Source organism: Daktulosphaira vitifoliae, unplaced genomic scaffold (assembly GCF_025091365.1).
Source record: "Daktulosphaira vitifoliae isolate Bord-2020 unplaced genomic scaffold, ASM2509136v1 Scaffold_5, whole genome shotgun sequence".
In the NCBI taxonomy this organism is placed as follows: Eukaryota; Metazoa; Arthropoda; class Insecta; order Hemiptera; family Phylloxeridae; genus Daktulosphaira; species Daktulosphaira vitifoliae.
In genome coordinates this window covers 17709717-17734983 of record NW_026099576.1, presented here as the reverse complement: position 1 = coordinate 17734983, position 25267 = coordinate 17709717, and the positions used below count along the sequence as shown (strand labels likewise).

At 31.9% G+C, this 25267-nt stretch overlaps 1 protein-coding gene across 1 annotated transcript; it reads left to right on the top strand.

The window, feature by feature from the left end:
- Positions 1-8850: 8850 nt before the first annotated feature.
- Positions 8851-15396, top strand: LOC126908215 (uncharacterized). Its single transcript, XM_050690126.1, has 3 exons — positions 8851-8926; positions 12672-13316; positions 13479-15396. Exons 1-3 carry the CDS (start codon positions 8851-8853, stop codon positions 15146-15148), a joined length of 2391 nt encoding a protein of 796 aa, XP_050546083.1. The 3' UTR covers positions 15149-15396.
- Positions 15397-25267: the final 9871 nt, after the last annotated feature.

Below are 25267 nucleotides of genomic sequence, written 5' to 3'. Positions count from 1 at the left end.
CTTACGTCTATCCTTAATTTTTATGACAAGCTTAGAAATGTAATTTCTTACCTTGTGTCCAACTAGTTTGATTGTTTATTGCGTAAAATATATATATATATATATAAAGAGAGCACTGACTTTTATTTACTTATTAATTTTTGTAAAATTATGCAAATTATTAAACTTGAAATATTACTTCACTGTAGTTCCTTTCTATACTTGGTGTCTGAGTATATGTATTACTTTATATTTTAAAATAAATATTTATATAACCAGATAGCTTATGAGAACCAATCCCTAGTGACACGTCATAAACTATTGTTTTATGAATAGTTTTAACCGCTTGATGTGCTAGGGTAATGGCTTCAATAAACTATTAGTATTTTATAGAATTGTGTGTTTAATATGAGAGTCGACAGAGTTAGAGACAGGCTGGCTACACCATCGGAGATATACTCGTCGATGCACGGACCTTACAGAGTCTAGAACTACTTGCCGAAAAGAGCGTGACAGAATATGAGAATCAATCCCTAGTGACACGTCATAAACTATTGTTTTACCAACAGTTTTAACCGCTTGATGTGCTAGGGTAATGATTTCAACAAACCATCAGCACCTTATGCAATCAATCAAACACTTATCTATTCAAATTTAAGATACACTCTACGATCTCCTTAGTGACATGCCATAAACCATTGTTTTACCAACAGTTTTAGCCACTTGATGTGCTGAGGTAGATTTTCGAAATGCACTTATTAAATAGACAATCCAATTAAAGAATCAAAAAAATTCTTAATTGAAACAACTCACAAAATACAAAATAAAAATTTAATTTGTTTTAATATTTTATAAATATTTAAAACTAAAAATAAAAAGATAAAAAGGTTAAGTTATTTTTTTAAAATGACATTACTAATGAGAGATTTAGATAATAAACACCAAGTATGAAAAAGATTCTAAGTCATAGAGAGCACAAACGCGAAACAATCTGGTGCAAAGACGCTTCATGATTTTTAGAAAAAAATAAGGTGACGAATGAGCTAGAAATTGCTCTTTTATAGGCCTGTTTTATGAGGGGGAGAATTAGTTTAATTTGCACAATGCTTCTCATTGGCTAGGTAATTAATTTAGAGAGATCTATGCGCAATCTATTGTTCTACTAATTTGCGTTAATATTTCATACATGTATTGGTGTTTTTATATCTATCATCTCTCATTATAATGCGGTTTATTAAAAAAATCATTATTATAAAAATATAAATAAAATAAAATTATAAGTGCTAAATATCTATTACATTAAGATTACATTATATTTGCCTTTAGACCATATGTTGTACAAATTTTGCTTTGTGTGTGCATCCAATTCTATTTTTCGCGTGTAATCGTTTGTTTTTTAATATATTGTAATTTATTTAGTCGTTGGCTACTTTTGGGATCTCGTTCTAAGTTCGTAATATGGAACTGGGTATCGAATTTTTTTACTATAGTAACTCACATAAAAAAATTAAAATGGAGATGATTTTACTAAATAATAAATAGATGTTGGTGAGTAGTCGTCGATGTTCCGCCAACTGATATCATTAAACACGATGAACAAGACTTCTGTGATGGAGTTACTATTAAAGAAAATAAATTATCTCTGACGGAGTGTGAGTAAGAGGGTTCTTTGTAATAAACCAAAAAATAAAAATAAAAAACTGAAAATAACATTAAAATAAAATGAACAAAATGTAAAAATAAATAAATGATCATAAATATATTTAAAAAAACCCAGCACAGTGAGGCGTGGCATAGTTGGGTCCAGTATAGATTAAAATCACTATCATAAGAAACGCGAATGCGCTTATAGACAGTTGAATGGACCAATGACGAAAAGCGATATGATAGCCGTGTTGGAGAATAGTTTACGCATCGAAGGGCTAGACCCATCAAACACGATCATACCCGAACGCCCGCCGCTTCATTATAAGACGCTTGCGAGAGAAAGCGAGTGCTTGGTAGACCATGGTTAACTTGGTGCTAGAGGACTCCGGAGCTAAGTCCCTACACAAGTGGTCCCAAGCAACCGACCGAAAGTTACGCGATATATCTCTTAACACTTGTATAGAAGCGCGCATGTTCGAAGTAGAGAGAGCACTGTCTCGCATTACGCAGAAAATTTGATCCCTCTCACAACACGGGGCATTACGGGCTGAACAAATTCACGCGATTCGTTCCCATCTTCATTAATTCATTCGCATACACGNCCATCGACACGCGATTCGTTCCCATCTTCATTAATTCATTCGCATACACGCATAGCGACCGTAGCATTCAATAATCCGTGTACTTTAGACGACTTACGCGTAATCTCGAACGAACTCAATCGACCGATACGTATGGGTAGGCTAATTAATAACGCTAATCCGTACGTGGAGACTATCTCCCCCTCACAGCTGTCACAGGGAACGCGACCGCGGCCAAACGCACTGCTCGACCCGCAACCTATCCGACCATGATGATTTCGCCAAGTCGATCATTGATAGATCCGGGAAACGAACAGCATCCACGGAGAAACTAGTCCATTCTCCGGGCTTACAAATACAATTCCGCCGAAAGCAAACTATCAGTAAATTGCGCGCCGACCGAACCGACCGATTCAATCGCCAGCGGTAACAAAAACGAATTCGGTCAAAATGTCAATATTTTAAATAACCTTCATAACAACCACATCAATCTGATAACGCGTTCACCATAACATCATAACTATAATCAATCATAACTATAGCCCCACTGTCACTATAGTGGTATCATATCATATCTAATTCGACAACAAATACTTTAAAAATATTAGAAATGAAAAATTTTAATTGTTTGTATAGAGAAAGCGGGTTAAGCTACTTTTCATTTGAATAAGAGATTTTTTTCAATTTTTAAGGGTAATATCTTTAACTAAATACAAATTTTAATCATTTGACGTATCGTTGAAAAAAGTAGGTCGAGGAGGGTTGGGAAAATAAATCGCAGCCACAAATAAAACCAAATAGTAAAATAATATTAACATGAATAAGAAATTTCTTCTGACAAGGGAAGACTACAGTGGTGGGAACCTTGATATTTATTGAAGTTATTAAATCTAAACGAGATAAAAATCAACAAATTAAATTATAATGTAATAACACATTACTATTGTATGATACAGAACGCATTTAGAAGGATCTAGTTCACCAGTTGTTACAAAAATCATTGATTATATTATTTCGTGGGACAGCTGATCACCAGCATCTTGCTTTACTCACCCCCTTGCCCACCCATCACGCCAAATCGATGATCTCCGTGTAGGTTTTCATACGTGTACAGTTCATTGTCGTAAATCAGTCAGTCAATTGTTTTTTTTGTGTCATTCATTTCTGTAACAAACGCCTTCGCTTGAATGGTAAATTATTCGGCTATTTTACGCCGTTACTCTTTTAAAGAAGAAAAGATTGCTTTTAGTGTTGATACTCCACCCATCTCGTGCTACGTGTGTTAAAATTTCGCGACAATTTCACTAACACTCATCTGTACAAGATTTATTGAATGATTAATTATGAGTTTGATAGATTTTAAGTTGCAGAATTTTTTTTGTTGATCAATATTCGTTTTAGATGTCAAGATATTTTTACTGTAAAAAAATGTATATTTACTCTTTCATCGTTTTTTAATAAAATAATTTTAGCCTATCGGGTGTAGATTGTGGCGTTATATTTTAACATGTAATACAATAGGTACAGTTGACACGTATTCATTAATCCACTAAGCACCACACAATATATATATATATAGTTATATATTGATTTATATATATATAGTTGATTTAATTCCACAATAGGCACAATGATAGTACAAGAAAATGTATATATTTGAATTACACTTCGCACTACAGGTTACATTAAATATATATCCTTCGTTAATTCGATGCACGTGATTAATACTAACAGAATCGCAAACGAGAAAAAGAAAACGATAGTTCAATAAAAGTAACGCAACAACCAGTCAAGGTTAACGTCGGAAACGGCACATAGCGCAATAGCAGTACTTCATATTCGGCGGCGGCTTTGTCACGATGTCAAGGGCGGGGAGACCGATGACAACCGATTGTCATATTAATAGCTGGACGGCTGATATCGAGAGAGGCACGGGTGAGCGCCAGCCTAGAGCGCAGGGCGGTGCCGTATCAATCGTTAAGATTAATATGCAGTCAGGCAGTTTTATAATTACTATTTATAGTAAATTTATCAGAAATATTTATATTTCACAATTTATTTTCATTTTTATCGTAATAAATAACTTAAATAGAAATAATAATAATCATATATGTGTAACTTTTGGTGTTGAAAAAGATTCTACAATTGAAATATTCAGAAATTAATTAATTTTAATGATTTACTTTATCTAAAATAACCAATCAAAACAAAGTTGTTAAAAGAATTTACTCAATTGAACGTATTATAAAATTTGATTACAATTGTAAAAATCCATTGTTAATTCAGGAGAAACTAACAATCTTTTTTTTTTTTTTAATTGATCTTTTGACGTGTTGTTCATCAAAATTGGTCCAGCGAGAGCTAAGATTGAGCGTTTACAGACACAAAAAAAAAAAAAATCATAGTAAAATTTATACTTTCTCTGCTTCGCATCGAAGCTAAAGTTGGCTCAAAACATTATTTAACCAATTATACATTACCAGCCTCGATAGGCTCAGAAACTGGGGACTGGTTCGGCCGACGCAACGATTACAAAAAAAAATGAAATAGTAGATGCAGTGGACACTCGCAAAAAAAAAATATGCAGCGCACATAATTAAAAAAAACTACCGCTACACAAATATTGTGACCAGTTCCGACTATGGTATTTACCCGACAACCGTCGTATCATCAGCCAGACATAGGCGCCTATGGAATCTGGAGCCATTCAGAGTGGTTAAGGTCAGTCGGAAATCACAGCAAAAAAGAAAATAAAATTATTTATCCCACACTGGACAGTGTAGTATACGTTTAGTGGCGTTCAGTGCATCTGAGAACTAGAAAGGGTGGAAAGTGAAGTGTAAACAATTTGATATCTGCCAACCTGGTCGTCGATGTAGTATTTATGCTTCAGATAACGCGCAAAAACTTATAACAAGTTATTCAACACAAAAATATTAAACGCTGTTGCATTACTCATTCGGTTCAACCAAAATAATTAGGAATATATATATACAAATAGACAAAAAAATGGACAGATACCTTTTACAACATGATAAAATATAAGTCTAAAATTGTATTTATAATTTGTCTTTTTTTGCTAAATCAAGACAGTGTCTTTTCTACTGATTTAGCTAATGTATTAAACTTTGTATGAATAGTTTGATTAAAAATAACAATTTTTTTAATGGAATATTTTAAAATTTACTTAAGATGTTTTTTTAAATTTAAAAATATAAAAAATTATTTCGTTGAATGTATATATACATTAGGGTGGTCCTTATTTTTTTTTTTCGAAATTTGATCGGGCCACCCCCCAAATTTGTTCTAAACTATAAAAAAATGGTTCATACTTAATTTCGTTAATTTTGGTCAACCCTAAGCCGTGCCTCAAGAAGGTTGAAAACTCGGTAATAAGGGTAGTTTTTCAGTTATTGTGGTTTATCTCAAAAACTATGACATTTACGTAAACGTTTATAAGAAAAAAATTGTAGATATTAATATTCTAAATAATAAAGTTCATTACTAAAAAAGTCGTAAGTCAAGTATTTACCTCGTAAAAGTTAAAAGTTCAAACATTTTTTAAAAAAGGTGTTTTTCAGTTTTTTGCGATTAAATCCGAAAGTATTAACTATAGAAAAAAATAACTTATTATAAAATGTTTTTAAAATTAAATTTACAATAATATTTGTTATAAGTGTTTTTCTCATAAAACGACTCATTCTATCACAAAATAACAAAAACTCGGTTTTATACTATAATAAATTTTATATTGACAAAATAATAGATTATTTTGGCTTATTTATAAGAAAAATAAAAATAACACACTTCCAGTACATATTAGCTTGAATGTGAAACTGAGAAAGTATTTATTTATTTTTTTATGTGTTATAAAAAATATTGTAATTTTAATAAATGCAAGGTTAAAATTTCGCTATAAAATAAATTATATTAAAATTCTCTAGAGAGAGTACTTCTTTTTGCATCAGGATATTTCTTACGATAGTCATAAACCGATTGTATTAAAAATTGTTTTTGTTCTTCATCTTTAGTAATTATTTCATTGAAATTACTTATTAATTGAACTCCTCGTTCAGCTGCATCGTTGATGACTTTCAACTGATTAAATAAAGATTTACCTTTTTGGTAATTATCATTTTCATTCCAATCTAACGGATTTTGGTTCAAAAAATCGGTGGCAATGTTAAATCTTTCAAATAACTTTATCGATGAACTATTTATAAATTCATAAATTTGTTTATTTTTTAGAGACGCATAATTATTTATTGGAACAACATAACGCTTAATTACATTTGCATTGTCATCGTGATTTTTTAGTGACTGTACCATTTTTAATTTCATTGATAAAGGAATATTTGAATCAAAAAATGATAATCCTGCTACTTCGGGAGTTAGGTACCACAAGTGACCACAAAATTTTTTTAATGCAATTTTTGATATATTTTTATCTATTTTTTCATATTCAATCAAACANTTTTTTTTTAACGAAAGTACTCGGTCACCAAACTCCGGAAAAATTATTGGCAAAGGTCGAAAAATGTTTGCCGCTCGCCCGCTCGCGTTTTAAAATTTCGACCGTTTTCGAGAAAAACGCTTGCTGACGCCAGCGTTTTACGACTTAAGGTTTAAAATTTTCATCAGACCCTCCCAATGACATTCCTGAGATATGATAAAAAAATCAATCCAATTCGTTCATTTTTCACCGTTTTATGAGCTTTTTTTTTTTCATGCGCTCGAGACGCTAAGGCGCGCCGCCCGAAATTCTTGCGACACTTTACGACATGAAAACGATTTTTTTTTACGATTCGCAATCATACCACAGCGTTTTGTACGTGCCGAAAAAGCGCCAAAAATCAGAAAATCCGAGATCTGACAAAAACTCTGGCCACTACAAGCGTTTGAAATTCATCAAATTTTAACGGAAAATTACGATTTTTCTCCTTGCTAATAATACACATGTACGCGCCTTATTATATCTTATTATATAATAGAACAAGGAAAAAACGCTTTTCTGGGAAAATTACTTAGCGTGCTCGAATTTTCAAAATTTTTTTTTCAACGAAAGTACTCGGTCACCAGACTCCGGGAAATTTTAAAACGCTCACGGGCGAGCGGCAAAAATTTTCCGACCTTTGACAATAATTTTTCCGGAGTCTGGTGACCGAGTACTTTCGTTGAAAAATAAAATTTTGAAAATCCGAGCACGCTAAGTAATTTTCCCAGAAAAGCGTTTTTTCCTTGTTCTATTATATAATAAGATATAATAAGGCGCGTACATGTGTATTATTAGCAAGGAGAAAAATCGTAATTTTCCGTTAAAATTTGATGAATTTCAAACGCTTGTAGTGGCCAGAGTTTTTGTCAGATCTCGGATTTTCTGATTTTTGGCGCTTTTTCGGCACGTACAGAACGCTGTGGTATGATTGCGAATCGTAAAAAAAAATCGTTTTCATGTCGTAAAGTGTCGCAAGAATTTCGGGCGGCGCGCCTTAGCGTCTCGAGCGCATGAAAAAAAAAAAGCTCATAAAACGGTGAAAAATGAACGAATTGGATTGATTTTTTTATCATATCTCAGGAATGTCATTGGGAGGGTCTGATGAAAATTTTAAACCTTAAGTCGTAAAACGCTGGCGTCAGCAAGCGTTTTTCTCGAAAACGGTCGAAATTTTAAAACGCGAGCGGGCGAGCGGCAAACATTTTTCGACCTTTGCCAATAATTTTTCCGGAGTTTGGTGACCGAGTACTTTCGTTAAAAAAAAAATTTTGAAAATCCGAGCACGCTAAGTAATTTTCCCAGAAAAGCGTTTTTTTCCTTGTTCTATTATATAATAAGATATCCTATAAAAAATAACACGCAATTAAAATACTATCACATTGAGAGTTGATGTAATCAAGGTTTATTTGTGACGAAATAAACAGTAATAAAGCGGTTAAATATTAATTACAATATATTTTAAACCAATACACGTAAGGAAGCGCATAAAAAGTGTCACGATAGTTTTACGTGAGGAAGTTGAAAAAAGTAATATATATAAATATTTGGTGCACCATTGGATCAGTTCGCGTCACCCAAGGTCACTCATCGTCGCGTGACCTATCGGACGAGGAGAGGCAGCTGTGTCGCAGTCGCCATCCAAAGGAAAAGCCGGAAGTGTACTGTGACCGCGTCATACTTCCCCCTAATTAGGCCTCGGTCGAAGACTGACCAGAGGAGCGGTTGGCTCCGAAGCTCCCACAATTTTGGCATGTCGTACTCGATCCACCGTCCAATTCTCCGGTAAATCACCGAAAGGCTCTCCCGTGAGAGCAGCTGCCTGGCGCATTAGTCTACACGCCTGCTGACGCATCAACGCTGCTGATTCAACAGCTAGTTGGCAGGATGGGCGGAACGGGCGGGCCTCTTTTCGCTGCTGGTTGTCGGTCATTCTGTAACAGAGAATGATTGTTAGGATTACTTCCCGAAGTGTCATGTTTCATGGCCGTAACATACAGCTTCAACTGACGTTTTCCTTTTGGTCGCAAATACTCCCTCACCTAATCTTTTTGCTAGTTGCACAGGGCCCAGCCACATTAGGGCAAAGCCGGCGTGAAACTTTTTATCCGTACTGGATATAAAATGTGCTCGGTAATACACCCAATCACCATGCTCAAAGCTTTTGCGGTGCTTTTTACTCATGCTCACCAAATGCCCAAATGCCCGTTCAGAGGAAGTGCTCCCTGTTAGTCTATTACGACTATTTCTTATTGAAACATCATAGTCGGAATACAGCTGTCCCAGTGACTATATGGTTTGTCAACCAAAGCTGTACGAAGGCCATTTTTCAAATCCTGGTTTCAGCGTTCTACTGGGTTTGTTCTTGGATGGTAAATTGGCGTTGTCCATCCTTCTGTGCCCCACTTCTCCAGTGTTTTCTCCATTGTTTTGGATACGAACTATGTTCCGTTGTCTGAGAGAAGTACTCTAGCATAGCTGAAACGAGAGAAGAACTCTTTTTCTAAAGTATCGGTAATCGTCTTAGCGGTGACTTGCCCTTGGGGATATGCTTTCACCCATTTACTGTAGCAGTCTGTTGCTACAAGTAGGCAAGTATTACTGCGTTGATATCTTGGGTATGGCCCCATTAGATCAATACTAACAACCTCCCATAACTGGCGGGGCTGTCTTGGCCGAATTGGGTCATCTTGCTTCCAGTTTAGCGGTTTAACGCAAGCACAAACATGACACCTTGCGACATATTGACGTACCGACTCATGCATACTGGTCCATACGGAACAATTACCAATGCTCCGGTAAGATTCTTTCCACCCTGGATGTCCGGCAGAAACATGGTCATGATACCTCCAGAGCAGGTAATTTGACATGTCCGACAGAACGACGATAATCTTTCCTTACGTCTCATAATTTACCGGGCCTTTTACCAAATTCCATCTTGCAAGTATTATTCATGGTGTAAGCGCCGGTAAATTGAATTGTCACTCCGCAGTTTTCGGATATACTGGACCAAAGTTGTATCTTCGGCTTGCCAGGTTTTTTTTTTTTCTCCGATCGGCTTATTTGTAGACTTGCCAGGTTCTGTTAATGTCGGTATTAGCTATATTCTCCGGGTAAGTTTTTGCACTTTTACCTTCTTAGCTGGGCTAAAAGATTCACTTTTACTTTGCAGATATGTTTTTTCTGACTTTTGCTCAGGTAATTCGTCTAAGCTTGGCTCCTAGTCGGACGCTGAACAATTACCCTGTTCGTCAGTTAACACCTTTTTCCGGTAAATAAGTTTGCGGATCGGACCGTAGGTCATAAAGTGAATCTGTGTCAATTTCCTTCGGTTCCGAGTAATACCAGTAAATCAAATTAATTTCCGGTCTGATAACCTCTTTCTCCGGTGGCGGTTTCTTATTTTCCTCTTTGAAGTTATTCCCTTCTGCGGAATACTTATTTTCTTCGGGCCGCCGTTCCGGAAGAAAGTCCTCTACGTCCAAGTCGCTAGCCAGCTCTAGCAGATCTATCTTCCATTGACCTAATGCGCAGTCACTGCGCATGAGGTCATATGATTAGGTCGACTAACTCGTACTCTATCAGCCTTGAGTTGAGACGACGGGCTAGCTGGCTCTTCCACATTACAAACTCCTCTAGGGATTGTCGTTCACCTTGGTAAGCACTGTGGAGATCATTGCGTACTTTGTTAAGTATAGAAATGTTATTGAACCTCCTCAAAAATTCTTCCCGGAACACTGACCATGTGGGGTTCAAGTAGCGTATGGTACCCCACCAGTTACCTGCCTCTGCTTTTTACTGTGGGGACAGTACACGTAACCATTTCTGGTGCGGTACGTTCGCTTCAATTAGAAACGATTCAGCCTCTTCAATGAAAGCGTTGGGGTCCTTTTGTTTCTTTCCAGAAAACTCCAGCAGAGAATCACGTGCCAACGTTAGACTATAGTAGGATAGTAACAACGTTTTGTTAAACGTAATGTATCGTTGCTCCCTGGTCCTATTGTCCGGACAGAAACAACTTTCGGATCATTCAACTTCGTTAGTACCGGTCATTCCTTGGTTTGAAACGAAAGTATTGTGTATCTGACCGAAGAAACTCGAATATTCACCGGAGAACTGTATGTTTTAATGATGGTTTTCAGTTGTCCGGTTACTTTCAACGGCAGAAATCCGGTTTTGCACCGGAAAAGTAAAAACTTTCACCGGAGAACTGTTTGTTTCGATGCTGTTTTCTCGTAATCTGATCTAATCCTCCGAATAAATTTGAATTTTTCTACAGGACAAGGGGGTCCCGGTTGGTGTAACCCGAGGTACTTGCCATTTTCACGGGGCAAATTTATTTTTTCACCGGAGAACTGTTTTCTACCGTTCCATTCTATCGAAGTCCAGAGTAATCCACTGGAGAACTCATCATCTCCCCGGATCTCCGGTGGAAGGAATAGGGAGTCCTGTTGAGCCGTTCGGTCGAAACTTCCCAAGACGGCCATCTGCTCACATCATTCCGACCAGATTTCTGGTGTGTCGTTTCTGCCCGCTACAACTCTCTAAGCGTGTGTAGTAGCGGTATGGTTATCCTGTTGGTACTGCCAGGTACCCCTTCCACATAATCGTTAGGTAGGTTGACTTGCGTCGTCAAAGTGTCCACCTTTGTTTCCAGCCAGCCAATATGGTCGCGATGGAGGGACACCGTGTTCTCTAATTCCTCAATTTTGGCCATATACTCGTCAAGGTACAAAAATAAGGTAGTGTACATGTTCTGTTAGAAATTCCACTCGTCATTATCAAGTGCATTGTCCGATCTGTCATTGTCAGCTCCACAAGTCTGACTTGTACTCCCTTTAGGAACATTCTCGCTTTGAGGGAGAGGATTATTGGGTTGAACGGGGTAAAATTTGATACTTCCCACATTAACGCCCTCCTCCAGAAAGTAGTCCTCCAACCTGATCATAAGATCGGCTTTCGATCCTCCAATTGCGAGTCCCCGTAGCGCTAACTTCCCTTGTAATTCCTTTATCGATAATTCGAGTATGGTTTTACGTGACATACTGGTTGATAAAGTCACAAGTATATAAATAAGTTACAAGTAAGTCAGTGGGATGATAACGCGCTGATATTTGCCTAATATTTATTTTTAATACAAACCGCGTTAGAGAAAATTTCCGAATAATAAGCCTATGACTATTGCTTATATATATCTTAACCTCAAAAATTAATAATTATAATCTTATAATTATTTAAGTCATAAAAATTTCTTATTCTGGGACTTACTACACTTTTAGTCATTTAAAGCTGCAGGTTCTCTATTTTGCAAGTATTTCATTAAGGGTACTAAAAATAATAATTGCTGTAATTATTTAGCACTTACCTTAATTACTTCTTAGTCTGAAAAGAATTCCTTATTCGAATACACCAATAATGTAATCAAGGTTTATTTGTGACGAAATAAATAGTAATAAAGTAATTAAATATTAATCACAATATATTTTAAACCAATACACGTAAGGAAGCACATAAAAAGTGTCACGATAGATTTCCGTGAAGTAGTTAAAAAAGTAATATGTATATATTTTTGGTGCAATGCCTGACCGGTTCGCGTCACCTACGGTCACTCATCGTCGCGTGACCTATTGGACGAGGAAAGGCAGCTGTGTCTCAGTCGCCATCCAGCGATAAGTCTAAAGTGAACTACGACTACTTCAGAGTACTTTTTGGTTTCTAAATACAAAAGTTTTTCAATTATATTTTACTATCCAAAATATATATATATAATTTTTTAGATAGCAATATATTCATTTATTATAACTAAAACTAGTCGAATAATAGAGACTTGACTAAACCTTATACCTTAAGCTTTATGTAAAGTCACAATTTTTCGATGCCCTTAAAAATAAAAATTGTATTTGTATGTCTCTTTCTTAATTAGATATTAAATTTTATTACAGCAAAACTTAATTAATATTTTTCTCATTTAGCAATTCAATATGATAATTCAAATGACGAACAAAAATGGCAATTAAAAGAAGACACGACAAGAATAGCTGCAGAAAACGGAAATTTGGAATTGTTAAAATATGCATTTCAAAAAGGATGTAAATGGGATGAAAAAACAACAGAAGCTGCTGCAAATAATGGTCATTTAGAATGTTTAAAATATGCTTATGAAAATGGTTGTAAATGGAATCAATTCAAAATTGCGACAAGTGCGATTAGAAAGGGTCATCTAAAAATATTAAAATATATTCACAAAAATGGATACGATTTTAATCAATTTATAACTAACATTGCTGCTGCTGGTAATCTAAAAATTTTTAAATATGTCCTTAAACATGGATATCCTTGCAATAAAGATACAACTTATACAGCTGTTTTTAATAGAAATCTGGAAAATTTAAAATATTTACACGAAAAAGGATGCCCATGGGATGATAGAATTACTTATGAGGCCGCCATTCAGGGTAATTTACATATTTTAAAATATGCATATGAAAATGGATGTCCTTGGAATGAAAGAACAACAGTAGCCTCTGCTTCTATTGGTAATTTAGAATGTTTAAAATATGCAATTGAAAATGGTTGTAAATGTCATAAACATACAACTACTGAGGCAGCCAAAAGAGGTAATTTAAAAATATTAAAATATGCACATAAAAATGAATGTCCTTGGGATGAAAGCACAACAGCAGCCTCTGCTTCTAATGGCAATTTAGAATGTTTAAAATATGCAATTGAAAATGGTTGTAAATGTCATAAACATACAACTACTGGGGCAGCCATAAGAGGTGATTTAAAAATATTAAAATATGCACATGAAAATGAATGTCCTTGGGATGAAAGCACAACAGAAGCAGCTGCTTTAAGCGGTAATTTAGAATGTTTAAAATATGCTTTTGAAAATGGCTGTGAATGGGATAAACGTACACCTACTGCAGCTGCCAGAAGAGGTTATTTAAAAATATTAAAATATGCACATGAAAATGAATGTCCTTGGGATGAAAGCACAACAAAAGAAGCTGTTTTTAACGGAAATTTAGAATGTTTAAAATATGCTATTGAAAATGGCTGTAAATGGGATAAACGAACACCTATTGCAGCTGCCAGTAGTGGTGATTTAAAAATATTAAAATTTGCACATGAAAATGAATATCCTTGGGATGAAAGCACAACAGAAGCAGCTGCTTTAAGCGGTAATTTAGAATGTTTAGAATATGCTTATGAAAATGGCTGTAAATGGAATGAACGTACATCTACTGCAGCTGCCAAAAGAGGTTATTTAACAATATTAAAATATGTACATGAAAATGAATGTCCTTGGGATGAAAGCACAACAGAAGCAGCTGCTTTAAGCGGTAATTTAGTATGTTTAAAATATGCTTTTGAAAATGGCTGTAAATGGGATGAACGTACAGCTACTGCGGCTGCCAGAATAGGTTATTTAAAAATATTAAAATATGCACATGAAAATGATTGTCCTTGGGATGAAAGCACAACAGAAGCAGCTGTTTTTAGCGGTAATTTAGAATGTTTAAAATATGCTTATGAAAATGGCTGTAAATGGGATAAACGTACATCTACTGCGGCTGCCAGAATAGGTGATTTAAATATGTTAATATATGCACATGAAAATGGTTGTCCGTGGGATGAAAGCACAACAGAAGCAGCTGTTTTTAGCGGTAATTTAGAATGTTTAAAATATGCTTATGAAAATGGCTGTAAATGGGATGAACGTACATCTACTGCGGCTGCCAGAATAGGTGATTTAAATATGTTAATATATGCACATGAAAATGGTTGTCCGTGGGATGAAAGCACAACAGAAGCAGCTGTTTTTAGCGGTAATTTAGAATGTTTAAAATATGCTTATGAAAATGGCTGTAAATGGTATGAAGGCACAACTCGAATTGCTGCAGCAAGTGGCTATTTGGACTTCTTGAAATATGCTCATGAAATGGAATGTATTTTTGACAAAGATACTATAGTTGCAGCAGCTTTGCATGGTAATTTAGATTGTCTTATATATGCCCGTAAACATGGATGTAATTGGGTTGAAGGTACAATGAGAGGGGCTGCAGCAAATGGACATTTACACTGCTTAAAATATGCCCGTGAAAATGGGTGTTTGTGGGACGAGGGCACAACAAGGGAAGCAGCTGCGAATAATTATATTAACTGTTTGATATTTGCACATAATAATGGGTGCAAATGGGATGTAGGAACTATAAGTGGAGCTGCTGCAAATGGAAATTTAGACTGCCTAAAATATGTTCATGAAATTGATTGTGAGTGGGACGAAGGTACAACAAGACTTGCTGCTGCAAATGGTCAATTTGGTTGCTTAAAATATGCTTATGAAAATAATTGTTCATGGAGTAGCGGTACCATTTCTGAAGCTACTCGAATGGGATATACTGATATAATTAACTATGCTACTGAAAATGGCTGTCCTAATTAATGTTCTGTTGAGACATCTTAATTTTTATTACATTTATTTATGGCAAATTATTTTTGAAAATAGTAACTGGAATTAATTTATTGAATAAGTATATTATATCTAAAAGTAACTATAAAAAAAAAATAATAAAAAATTCACAATATTTTTAGTTTTTGATTAATTTAATAACAAAAGTGTTATATAAATTTTTTGTTCTAATAATAATGTTTAGTAAAATCTCGAAAAGAGACAGCTAAGAGTAACATATATCAGTTTCAATATAGAATGTTTAATAAAAATAAATAAGTAAAATTAAAACTATATTAAAAATATTATTAATTTAAAAAACTAAAAAATATTAAATTTTATTATATAAAAATAAATAATTATTTTAATTTAACAATATGCTTTTTATTTTTCTTAATCATCATGCATAGCCAATCCATATCTGTTAATACTCGTGAGTGGACTGTAATCATAAAATAATAAAAAAACAGAGTATGAAGCTCTACCATGTGTAAAATGTTATATCAAATGTCATTATAACCTAACTGCATGAGTAACCTACGCTGATTAACAAGTAATACTATATGCGTTATGTCGTGTAGCTTAATTTGTGAGTATTGCGTAAATAGCCCTTAACATGTCGTGATATCCGCAGAGTACCATCGACATATAACAGTAGAGTACCGCCTTGCACGAGTACCCTAGACGTCAATCGACCACCGCAGTGCGCCGACAACGATGACTATAAAACAGAAATAATTAAAATACAGTTAAGGTACCACACTCTAATTATTTCTTTCTGATTATGTAAATTATGCCCAATGTAGCTGTGCGCAGGTGAACTCATGCAGTTAACTTATTTAGAATTGCTCTAAATAATATTGTGTTATGTGTAAATTTGTCTATTGTAGACAAATTTATTCTATGCAATAAAATAAAAAACAAACTTACTTACAGTGAATGGTCAAACACAAATTGTCTTGCTTTATTAAGAAAATAACTTATAACAAAATGAAACACAATTAAATAAATATGAAATATAACAAAGGGGGAATATCTGCTGCGTCCTTCTTCATCTACTTAATTCTGAACACTGACCGTCGTTGAGACTACAAGCCGCCCTCATTACCTTTCAGCCTGGTAGGTAGTACCAATCCCTTCTGTGACGCTAGGCAGAAGGTCAACCGGTCCGAACTACCTGCCTCTTTGTTCGCCGACAATATCAAAGAATCCAAACTGGTCGCGTGACTATTAAAAATTTGACACAGCATTGCGCTCTGCTCTAGGCTGACATTCACTAATATCTCTTTCAATATCAGCCGTTCACCTATCAATATTACAATCAATGGTCATAGATCATCTCCCCACCCTTGACACTGTGACAAGGCCTCCGCCAACTGTGTATAGCTGATTATGAGTCTTTTATTTTTTGTTTATCGCAAGTAGATTTAACAAATTTGAAAGACTTATATTTACAATTGACTAGAGTAACGAGGATTTTATATTATTAACTTTAATATGAAAGAATGAATGTACGGGTGAATAATGAGCTAATGTGCTAATTTTCCTAGCCCTTTTATTTTAAACANCTAATGTGCTAATTTTCCTAGCCCTTTTATTTTAAACATATGGGTAAAGAGAGGCTAATTTTCATTAAAATAATCTTATACTAATTAATTGAAAAAAAAGATTGACATTACTGTAATATGGTTCCACGATATATTTGTAATGAGTAGTATAATAATTTTCGGTCGGAAAAGTATAAATATTTATGTTGCCAGGAAAAAGTATTCTAGAAGTTTCTATTTCAATTCATTACAAATAATTTATAGTAGAGCATTAAAATATTTAACTTATTTTATTATTATTTAAAATATATATTATCTAAAATTTTTGAATTTTTTTTTTTTTTAATTCCTTGATTTTGTTTAAAACTTGTTAACTTACAAATCGTGAACATAGGAAGTTATTTTTGACCCATCGTTATAAGAACAGCCTAAAATTATTATACAACTTTGTAATTATTTCTTGAATATATTTTTTTAATTGATATTCTAAAAATTCAAAGCAAATTTTAGGTACATTGTTAATTTTTTTTTAACCCTTCGTAAAAGACAGTACCATTATAAAAATTAATATATCTTGCTTTAATATCATAATTTTGGTCTATTTTATATAAATCACTGTTTTTATGGTTTATAATATAAAATATGTCATTAAAGTTTTGGTACAGTATGAGTACACTCGCGTGTGCAGGACGCAATATAATTGACACAATTTCGTAGTAAAATATAGCGACGAGACGATTATTAATAATGTTAAATAAAAACAAAAAGTGAAAGAGGAATAAAAGTATATATTAGTTTCTACAATATAAAGAATGTTAAAAAGAGAGTTGTTCGAAAAATGGACGGTGAATCGCTTGGTGGTGTCACGAAGATGACTGTCTTAACGTATTATTGCGACGGGTATTCGACGCAAGGCATTCTTTGGACTTTACACTACGAAGGTTACGCGTGAATTTAACGGTCCAATTTACAGAGTAGTGGTTGCTGAGAAGGACCTGACACGACCGCGGGGTGTCAAGCGGGTGACAACGCCATGGCCGTGCCTAATACCTCACCACCAAGCCGCTGTTCCATTTTAAAGGCCTATTGAGTAAGCGCATGTTTTCGTTTAATTTCGATGGCAATTTACTCTTAGACTATAAGGTATAAGGACAAATTTTTATTTTTTCATTTTATAGTACATAACATATCCTTTGATTTGATATATATTTAAAGGACGCAGTATTTCCGGAACATTTTCAAAAGTTAAGTTGAAAAAGTTCTATTTTTTATACAATGTTTCTAGTTTTTCACGCCCTCTATATAAGGGGAAATTGTCCAATTTTAATAAAAAGTATTGATAAACCACCGACTCGAAAACACCTCAATGGTCGGGGTACCCAGTATTTTCGCCTAAGTGGACACGACTTGCTTTTACTTAAACAAAGGACACAATATTCTGACAACACAAATGCAAATTTTATTATAACGAAATACAATATTACACAAACTATAGTTAACTGGTTTGTATGCAACCTGGTTACTTCAAATTCCCCGTAGACCAAGACCAGACACGCTTCTCCAAACCATAAACTCGTGGATGGGCATCCAAATCCACCTTTGATATTTAAGTGACGATCACGGAACTCTAGTTGTGGGCTTTCAAGTTGAGGCACTCACCGTCCGTCATAGGATCGTCCCAGCATAGGTGCCAAACACATACTCGCCGGACGCCACGACGCGCAACAATTTCGATCGCGTTTACCGGTTATATACAAGTGGCGCTACAAATGATCGGCGGCCAAACAAGTATGTCAAATGAAAGATATACTTATTATGTATTTAGGAAAATAAAATTATGCTGATAAATACATTTTTCGATAAGTTATAGCATTTTTAAATTGAAAATTTTAACACAAAAATAGCATTTTTTTAAATTACTGTAGCCATTTGCATGCAAAAGATAAAGTATCGGGGCAAATTTTTTTTTCATTTTATAGTACATGACATAAAATTTAATTTGATATATATATATAAATGATGCAGTATTTAAGGAACATTTTCAAAAATAAAGTTGAAAATGTTAGTTTGTAAAAAAGTTACTATTTTAAATCCCTCCAGTGAGTAGGTTGAGTGTTAGATTTTCAAAAAAATGATATTAAATGAAAGGGAAATATCTAAGGTTTTAGTATAAAAAAAAATTATGTTGATTTTTTTGATTTTTATGTTGATTTGTTGATTTTTGAAAAAATTATGGAAGTTTTAAGAAAAAAATGACAAAATTTACCGATTTTTAAATTTGTAATTTTTTTGGAGATTTCTCCCATTTGTGACGAACAAGGGAAAATTTTTTAATTTTGATGGGTAATGTATTCAATTAGATACAATTTGTGATCTTTTGACGTATTGTTGAAAGAATTGAGTCCAGTGAGAGCTGAAAAAAAGTGGCAACAGACAAAAAAAAAATATATCATGGTAAAATTAATACCTTCTCAGCTTCGCATCGAAACTAAAAATTCAATCCAATTAATTGATCCAAGAATGATAAGATTACCTTATAATTGCCTTTAGACCATGTGTTGCACAAATTTTGCTGTGTGCTGTGTTGAAAGAAATTGTTTCGGTGAGAACTGAAAAAAGTAATAACAAACAGAAAAGAAATATTATTAAAAAAATACACATCATAGTATAATTAATACCTTCTCAGCTTCGCATCGAATTTAAAAAAGTTTAAAAAATATTACACCTTTACAGCTTCACATCGATGCTAAATGTTCAACGATATGAAAATTAGATCAAAAATTATAATCGTTGTCAATTAAGTTTATGAGATCCAACAATTATTGAAGTATCCAATCTATATCAGTTTATTTAAAGCTATACAATTGTATAAAATGTTAGAAATTTAAAAAATAACTATATTAATAATAGCTATTTTATAAATAAACATGAGTCTGTTATATATTCAACGGAATGGAATATAGGCCAAAAGTGCCAATATTTTGCACGTTAACACTATTCGATTAATTGTCAATAAATTGCAATTCTTTTTGTTGTCCTTTGGATACTAAATATTCGCTTTCCTATGCGATGTATTTCGTGGTTTATAATTATCACTTAGAAAAATGAGTTACATAGAGGAAAATTACTATGACGTGGACATTCTAACAATGTTTTTTAAAGACTCTCTTACCAATGCTAATTTTAAATTTTATGATGCGACATTAATGAAGTTATAAAAATATAGCATTATAACGAATATGTTTAGTTTATGTCATCAAAATATATAATAATTCCCCCTGACTACTATGTAAAAATTAAAGTTTTTTAGTGTTAGTTTGCTATAATGAAAATAATTAATAGCTAGAATTTTTCATGTAAAATGTTTTAAATTTTCATAACTTATGTAGGTTATGCAGTGTAATAGCAAACACATTAAAATAGTAGTTGATTAAATAATGTATAGTTTTCATATTGACTTTGTTGTAATATCTAGAGATTGATTTAAAATTTATTTGAAAATTTAAAATTAATTTTAGTTAAAATAACTAAATAAAATTTATGAAGTTATTTAAACAACATTTAATGGTTCTTTAAATTAATTTTGTCGATNAGTTATTTAAACAACATTTAATGGTTCTTTAAATTAATTTTGTCGATAATATTAACAATTGGTGTCTGGTGTTCACTTAAGATATTAAATTAACCAATTATAAAATATTTGTTTAGTTTCCCTTAAATGGCATAATGTGTTATATCTCCAGCTCAATGAATATAATGTTGTATCACCGAATTGAGTCACAAAAAATGAATCTACTGGCCGCCAGGCACTATTTGGAAATATTCCGAGCTTCAAACATATGTTAAAATAAAGATAATGTTATGCATTATAAGTTAAAAATCAATTTATCCCGACGAATTATATTCTATGTGTAAATGGTTGCCATAGTAAAAAACATTCAATTTTGGTGTTAAAATTTAGATTTTATTTTTTCAACTTTAAATTACTATAATTTTTAGAAAAATGTATGGATCAATACAATTTTTTTATAATAATTACTATTTGTATACTTCTTTTATTTGACATATTTTTGTATTAAATCGGACCATTATCCTTTATACGGGAGGGAGCTCAAAACTTAAAAATACATATAGACAGTAAACTTTTTCAACTCAATTTTTGAATCTGTTCCGGAAATACTGACACTTTTATAAATATATACATATACATATATATATATATACATATTAAATGAAAGATTATGTTATATACTTTAATGTGAAGAAAAATTTCGGACTTTATTATGTTTTCATGGTGAAAACGGACATCAAAATTAATAAACAAATACGATTTTTGAAAAAAAATAATTTTTTATATTTTTAAAATTATAATGCCATTCTTTTTTAAAAATGACCAAATCAAAATAATTTTTTTATAGGTCTTTATCATTTAGTATATTTTCTTTATAAATATGACCCTTTACCAGCCCATAAGGGGGATTCAAAATGACACTTATATACAGGGTGGCCCACCACTCACTGACAACTTAAATAACTTTTGATCCAGTTAATATTTTTAGCTGATTTTTTTTTTTTAAATAATAGTTATACGTTAGGTCTATAGTTATATCTCAATAATTATTTTTTTTACATTTTATTAAAAATATTAATTATTTTTAAATTTTAAATGAAATGTAAAAAAAAAATTTAAGATAGCTATTTTATAGAGTAGAATTTATGAAAAATTTTAATAAAAAAATATCTTATTAATATTCAGTAGTAATTAAAGTAAATTAAGTTCTGTGTCAAGCCATTTAAATTTTATATACGTTTGCCATAAAAGTAATAACTACTTTATAATTTTTTATAAATATCAATTTTATACTACGTAAAATTGATTTAATAGATATTTATTCATAAATTATACTTATAAAACAACTACTAATTAGGAATAATGATATGAATAGGAGTTTTTTATAATAAAGATTTTAATCGCTGTCAGATTTCATCTATAGTAGACCCAACTATACCATATCCCTACTGTGCTGGGACCCCTCTGTACTGGTTTTTTTTAAATTTGAGGTTTTAAAAAAAAGTATTTTGTTTAATAGGTACAAAAAATATTTCTTTAATTATTTGTATACTTATGAATATTTCACTTAATTTGTTTAATGGCACCTAAAATTCATTTGCATTAATTTTTAGGCTAATAATTAAATCCATTAAGTATTTAGAAAGTTAAATTAATACGCTAATGTAATTAGAGATCCTATTGACCCCAATTATAATTCATATAAAAGAAAAATTAATAGTTGAATTATTATTGTACAATCGAAATTGGACATCGATAATAATTAAATACATCACAATTAGCAACATGAGTAAACGTTACTTGGTAAGTATCGACTGACTAAAATTTAAATTCTATGAAACTCTACCAAACAGACTATGCGAATTAATAATTATATTTTATTTACTTTTCTTCACAATGCAAATGTAAGAATTATTAGAAATATATTACTTGTATTTTATTACTAAATCTTAGAAAAAAATACTTTTCCTTCGAATGTTCGAATGAATAATATAAAAGTATAATACATTAAATTAAACTAGAATATCATAAATTTAAAATAAATTCTTTTTTACTAGTAGTTTCATTATATCTAATATTATTCTAATAATGTGTTCTTACATTAGTATAAATATAAAATTCAGGAAATCTTTTTAATCACACTTATAATTATAAAATGAACATTTTAATATTGAAAAAACCTCATCGAAATAACAAAAAATTATTTTTATTTTTTAATCTGTTACTTTTGTTCTTGGAACTTTTTCTTTATATAAAAACAATACATTTTTCAAACTGCATTACAAATTAATAAATTGGATACAAGAACGTACATTGTGGATGACTGTACAGAATTATTTGCCTTGCCAATTAGGCTTAGACAAATATTATAAAAATACTTACATCAAGCTAAAACTAGTCATTTATTAAAAAAATTATTTTTCGAAGCCTTGTAAAACTTAATGATAAAATTCACTGTACATAATTTTATTTGAATTGATGTATTCGTATCTAAAATAAAAAGGTTTTGATGAATATATGAGCATAATTTTAAAAGACATAAAAATGAACATTATACTTTACTATTAGTTATCATTTTCTGTATTTGTTATAGATTATTGTATTATCAGTTGTATTAGCTATAACTTTGCAAACTTGTTATGCAAGTCCTCAAAATCAAGGATCCCAGCCATCACAATTTTTAGGTGGATTAATTCCTGGAAGTCAGTTCCCTGGAGGACAATTTTTAGCTGGACTTTTTCCAGGTGGACAGTTTCCTTCTGGAGGACAACAACCAAGCAATAATGGACGTTAATAATAAAATAAAATATTTTAAATTAGTACACTTATTTTTTTTATTTCTTTAATTTAATTAATTAAAATATTCATGAACATTATTATTACACTTTGTGTTATTTTCAAAAAAAATTACAATGATATAATTACCATTGCTTATTTTTGCAGTTATTTATTTACTCAAATATACTAATAATATTAAATATACAATATTAATTATAACATACTATGAAAAACGCTACCATGATAGTATAAGATTTATTGTAATATATTGCACTTCCAACTTCGTTTGAATATAATTTTTTGAAGACAAGTTTATCCAAAATGTTTATCATTCTATATTAAATTATATCTCATTTTAAGTTAACAATCTTAATTTCTAGAAGTACATACTTACAACATTGGTATAAATATTTTAAAACAAAAAAATCTCTGTTTTCTAGAGATAATTGAGTATTAAAAATACTATTTCCGTTGTTTGCTATACAAAAATAGTATTTTCTTATTTTCCTTCAGAATAGTTTCAAAAAATTACGGCAACTTTGTCATGGAGATGATGATATACTTGTTTATATAACTTATAAGATACTTTACTTTTTATTATCATACTTAATATCTATTTAATATTAAATATATTAAACTTATATAAGGTGTTCAGTAAGTAAGGAACATTGTTTCTATTATTTTCATTATTATTAAAACTATGTATGGTATTTACAGATTTGGAGAAAGCGTATGATAGAGTATCAAGAGAAATTTTAAAGTGGGCATTAATGAGAATGGGAATGCTGAAAAGGTACATTAATATAATACAGGATATGTAAAATAGCATTTGTACCACGATAAAAAGTGTGGACGGAATAACAGAAGATTTTAGGGTTAGAGTAGGAGTGCACCAAGGTTCTATTATAAGTCCTTAATTAGTAATGGATGAAATCACTTGAAAAATTCAAGTAGAGATACATGCGGTTTGTTGACGATGTAGTGTTTATAAGAAAAAATAGGGAGGAAATTAATCAAATGCGAGAGGTGTGGAGATGATGGGAAGGGGTTAAGAATAAGTAGGAGTAAGACAGAGTATATAGAATAAATAATTGTAAAAGTAGAACACGATGTAGGTTCGCAAATGATACAATAAATATTGTTTAAACAACTCAATTATGTTTTACATCATTCTCAATGATACTGAATTAATTCTATCATCACCCAACGAATCAATTTCAATCACGATTGATACGTACCGGCAACGTTATTAATCACAATACGGACAACTGTTACTCACAACGTATATTTATATTTATGTAGATCTTAAAGCTAGTTCAGTTAAAAAAAACACAGCACAGTGAGGTGGCGGCACAGTGGGGTTGTGGCATAGTTGGATCCAGTATAGATGATATCTGACAGTGATTAAAGTCACTATCATAAAAAATGCTTCGATGCAAATCTGTAGATAGTGTTTAATTTAAAAAAAAAAAATCTGTCAAAAAAGTAGGTCATATGAGAGCTGAGAAAATAAATGATAACTACAAAAAAAAACCACATAGTAAAATAATATTAATATGAATTTCTTCTCACGAGAGGAGATTACAGTAATGGGATCTTTCATATTTATTGAAGTTATTGAATCTAAATGAGATAAAAATCAAATGAGTAAAGGGTCCAATTGTAATAAAAATATACCAAATAATAGGTAAAGACATCAAGCATCTATAAAAAAAAATTATATTGATTTGGTCATTTTTGAAAAAGTTATGGCAGTTTTAAATAAAAAAAATTCAAAAAATTTCGAAAATTAGCGATTTTTCAATTTGTAATTTTTTTGGAGGTTTCCCCCATTTACGAGGAACGAGGGAAATTTTTTCAATTTTCGAGGGTTATGTCTTCAGATAGATATAATTTGTGATCTTTTGACGTATTGTTGAAAGAAATCCGTTCATTGAGAGCTAAGAAAAAGTGATAACACTCACAAAAAAAAAAACAAAAAAAAACACATCATAGTATAACCAATACTTTCTCAGCTTCGCATCGAAGCTAAAATTTTTAGAATAGAGTAGACTTTTCTTTAAAATTATTCGTAAATATCATAGAATTAATTTTGTTAAGTATATTCATGTCGTAAAATGTTTATTTTATAAACAGAAAAAATAATAATCATCTATTAGCTTCGATGCGAAGCTGAGAAGGTATTAATTTTACTATGTGTTTTTTTTTTTTTTTTTT

Bases quoted from the DNA above. Each gene is read 5' to 3' on its own strand.
- LOC126908215 (XM_050690126.1), top strand. From the start codon at position 8,851: ATGCTCAAAGCTTTTGCGGTGCTTTTTACTCATGCTCACCAAATGCCC. The intron at 8,927-12,671 runs GTTAGTCTATTA...TTTCTCATTTAG, and splicing joins GTTCAGAGGAAGTGCTCCCT to CAATTCAATATGATAATTCA. The intron at 13,317-13,478 runs GTAATTTAAAAA...CAGCCATAAGAG, and splicing joins TACTGAGGCAGCCAAAAGAG to GTGATTTAAAAATATTAAAA.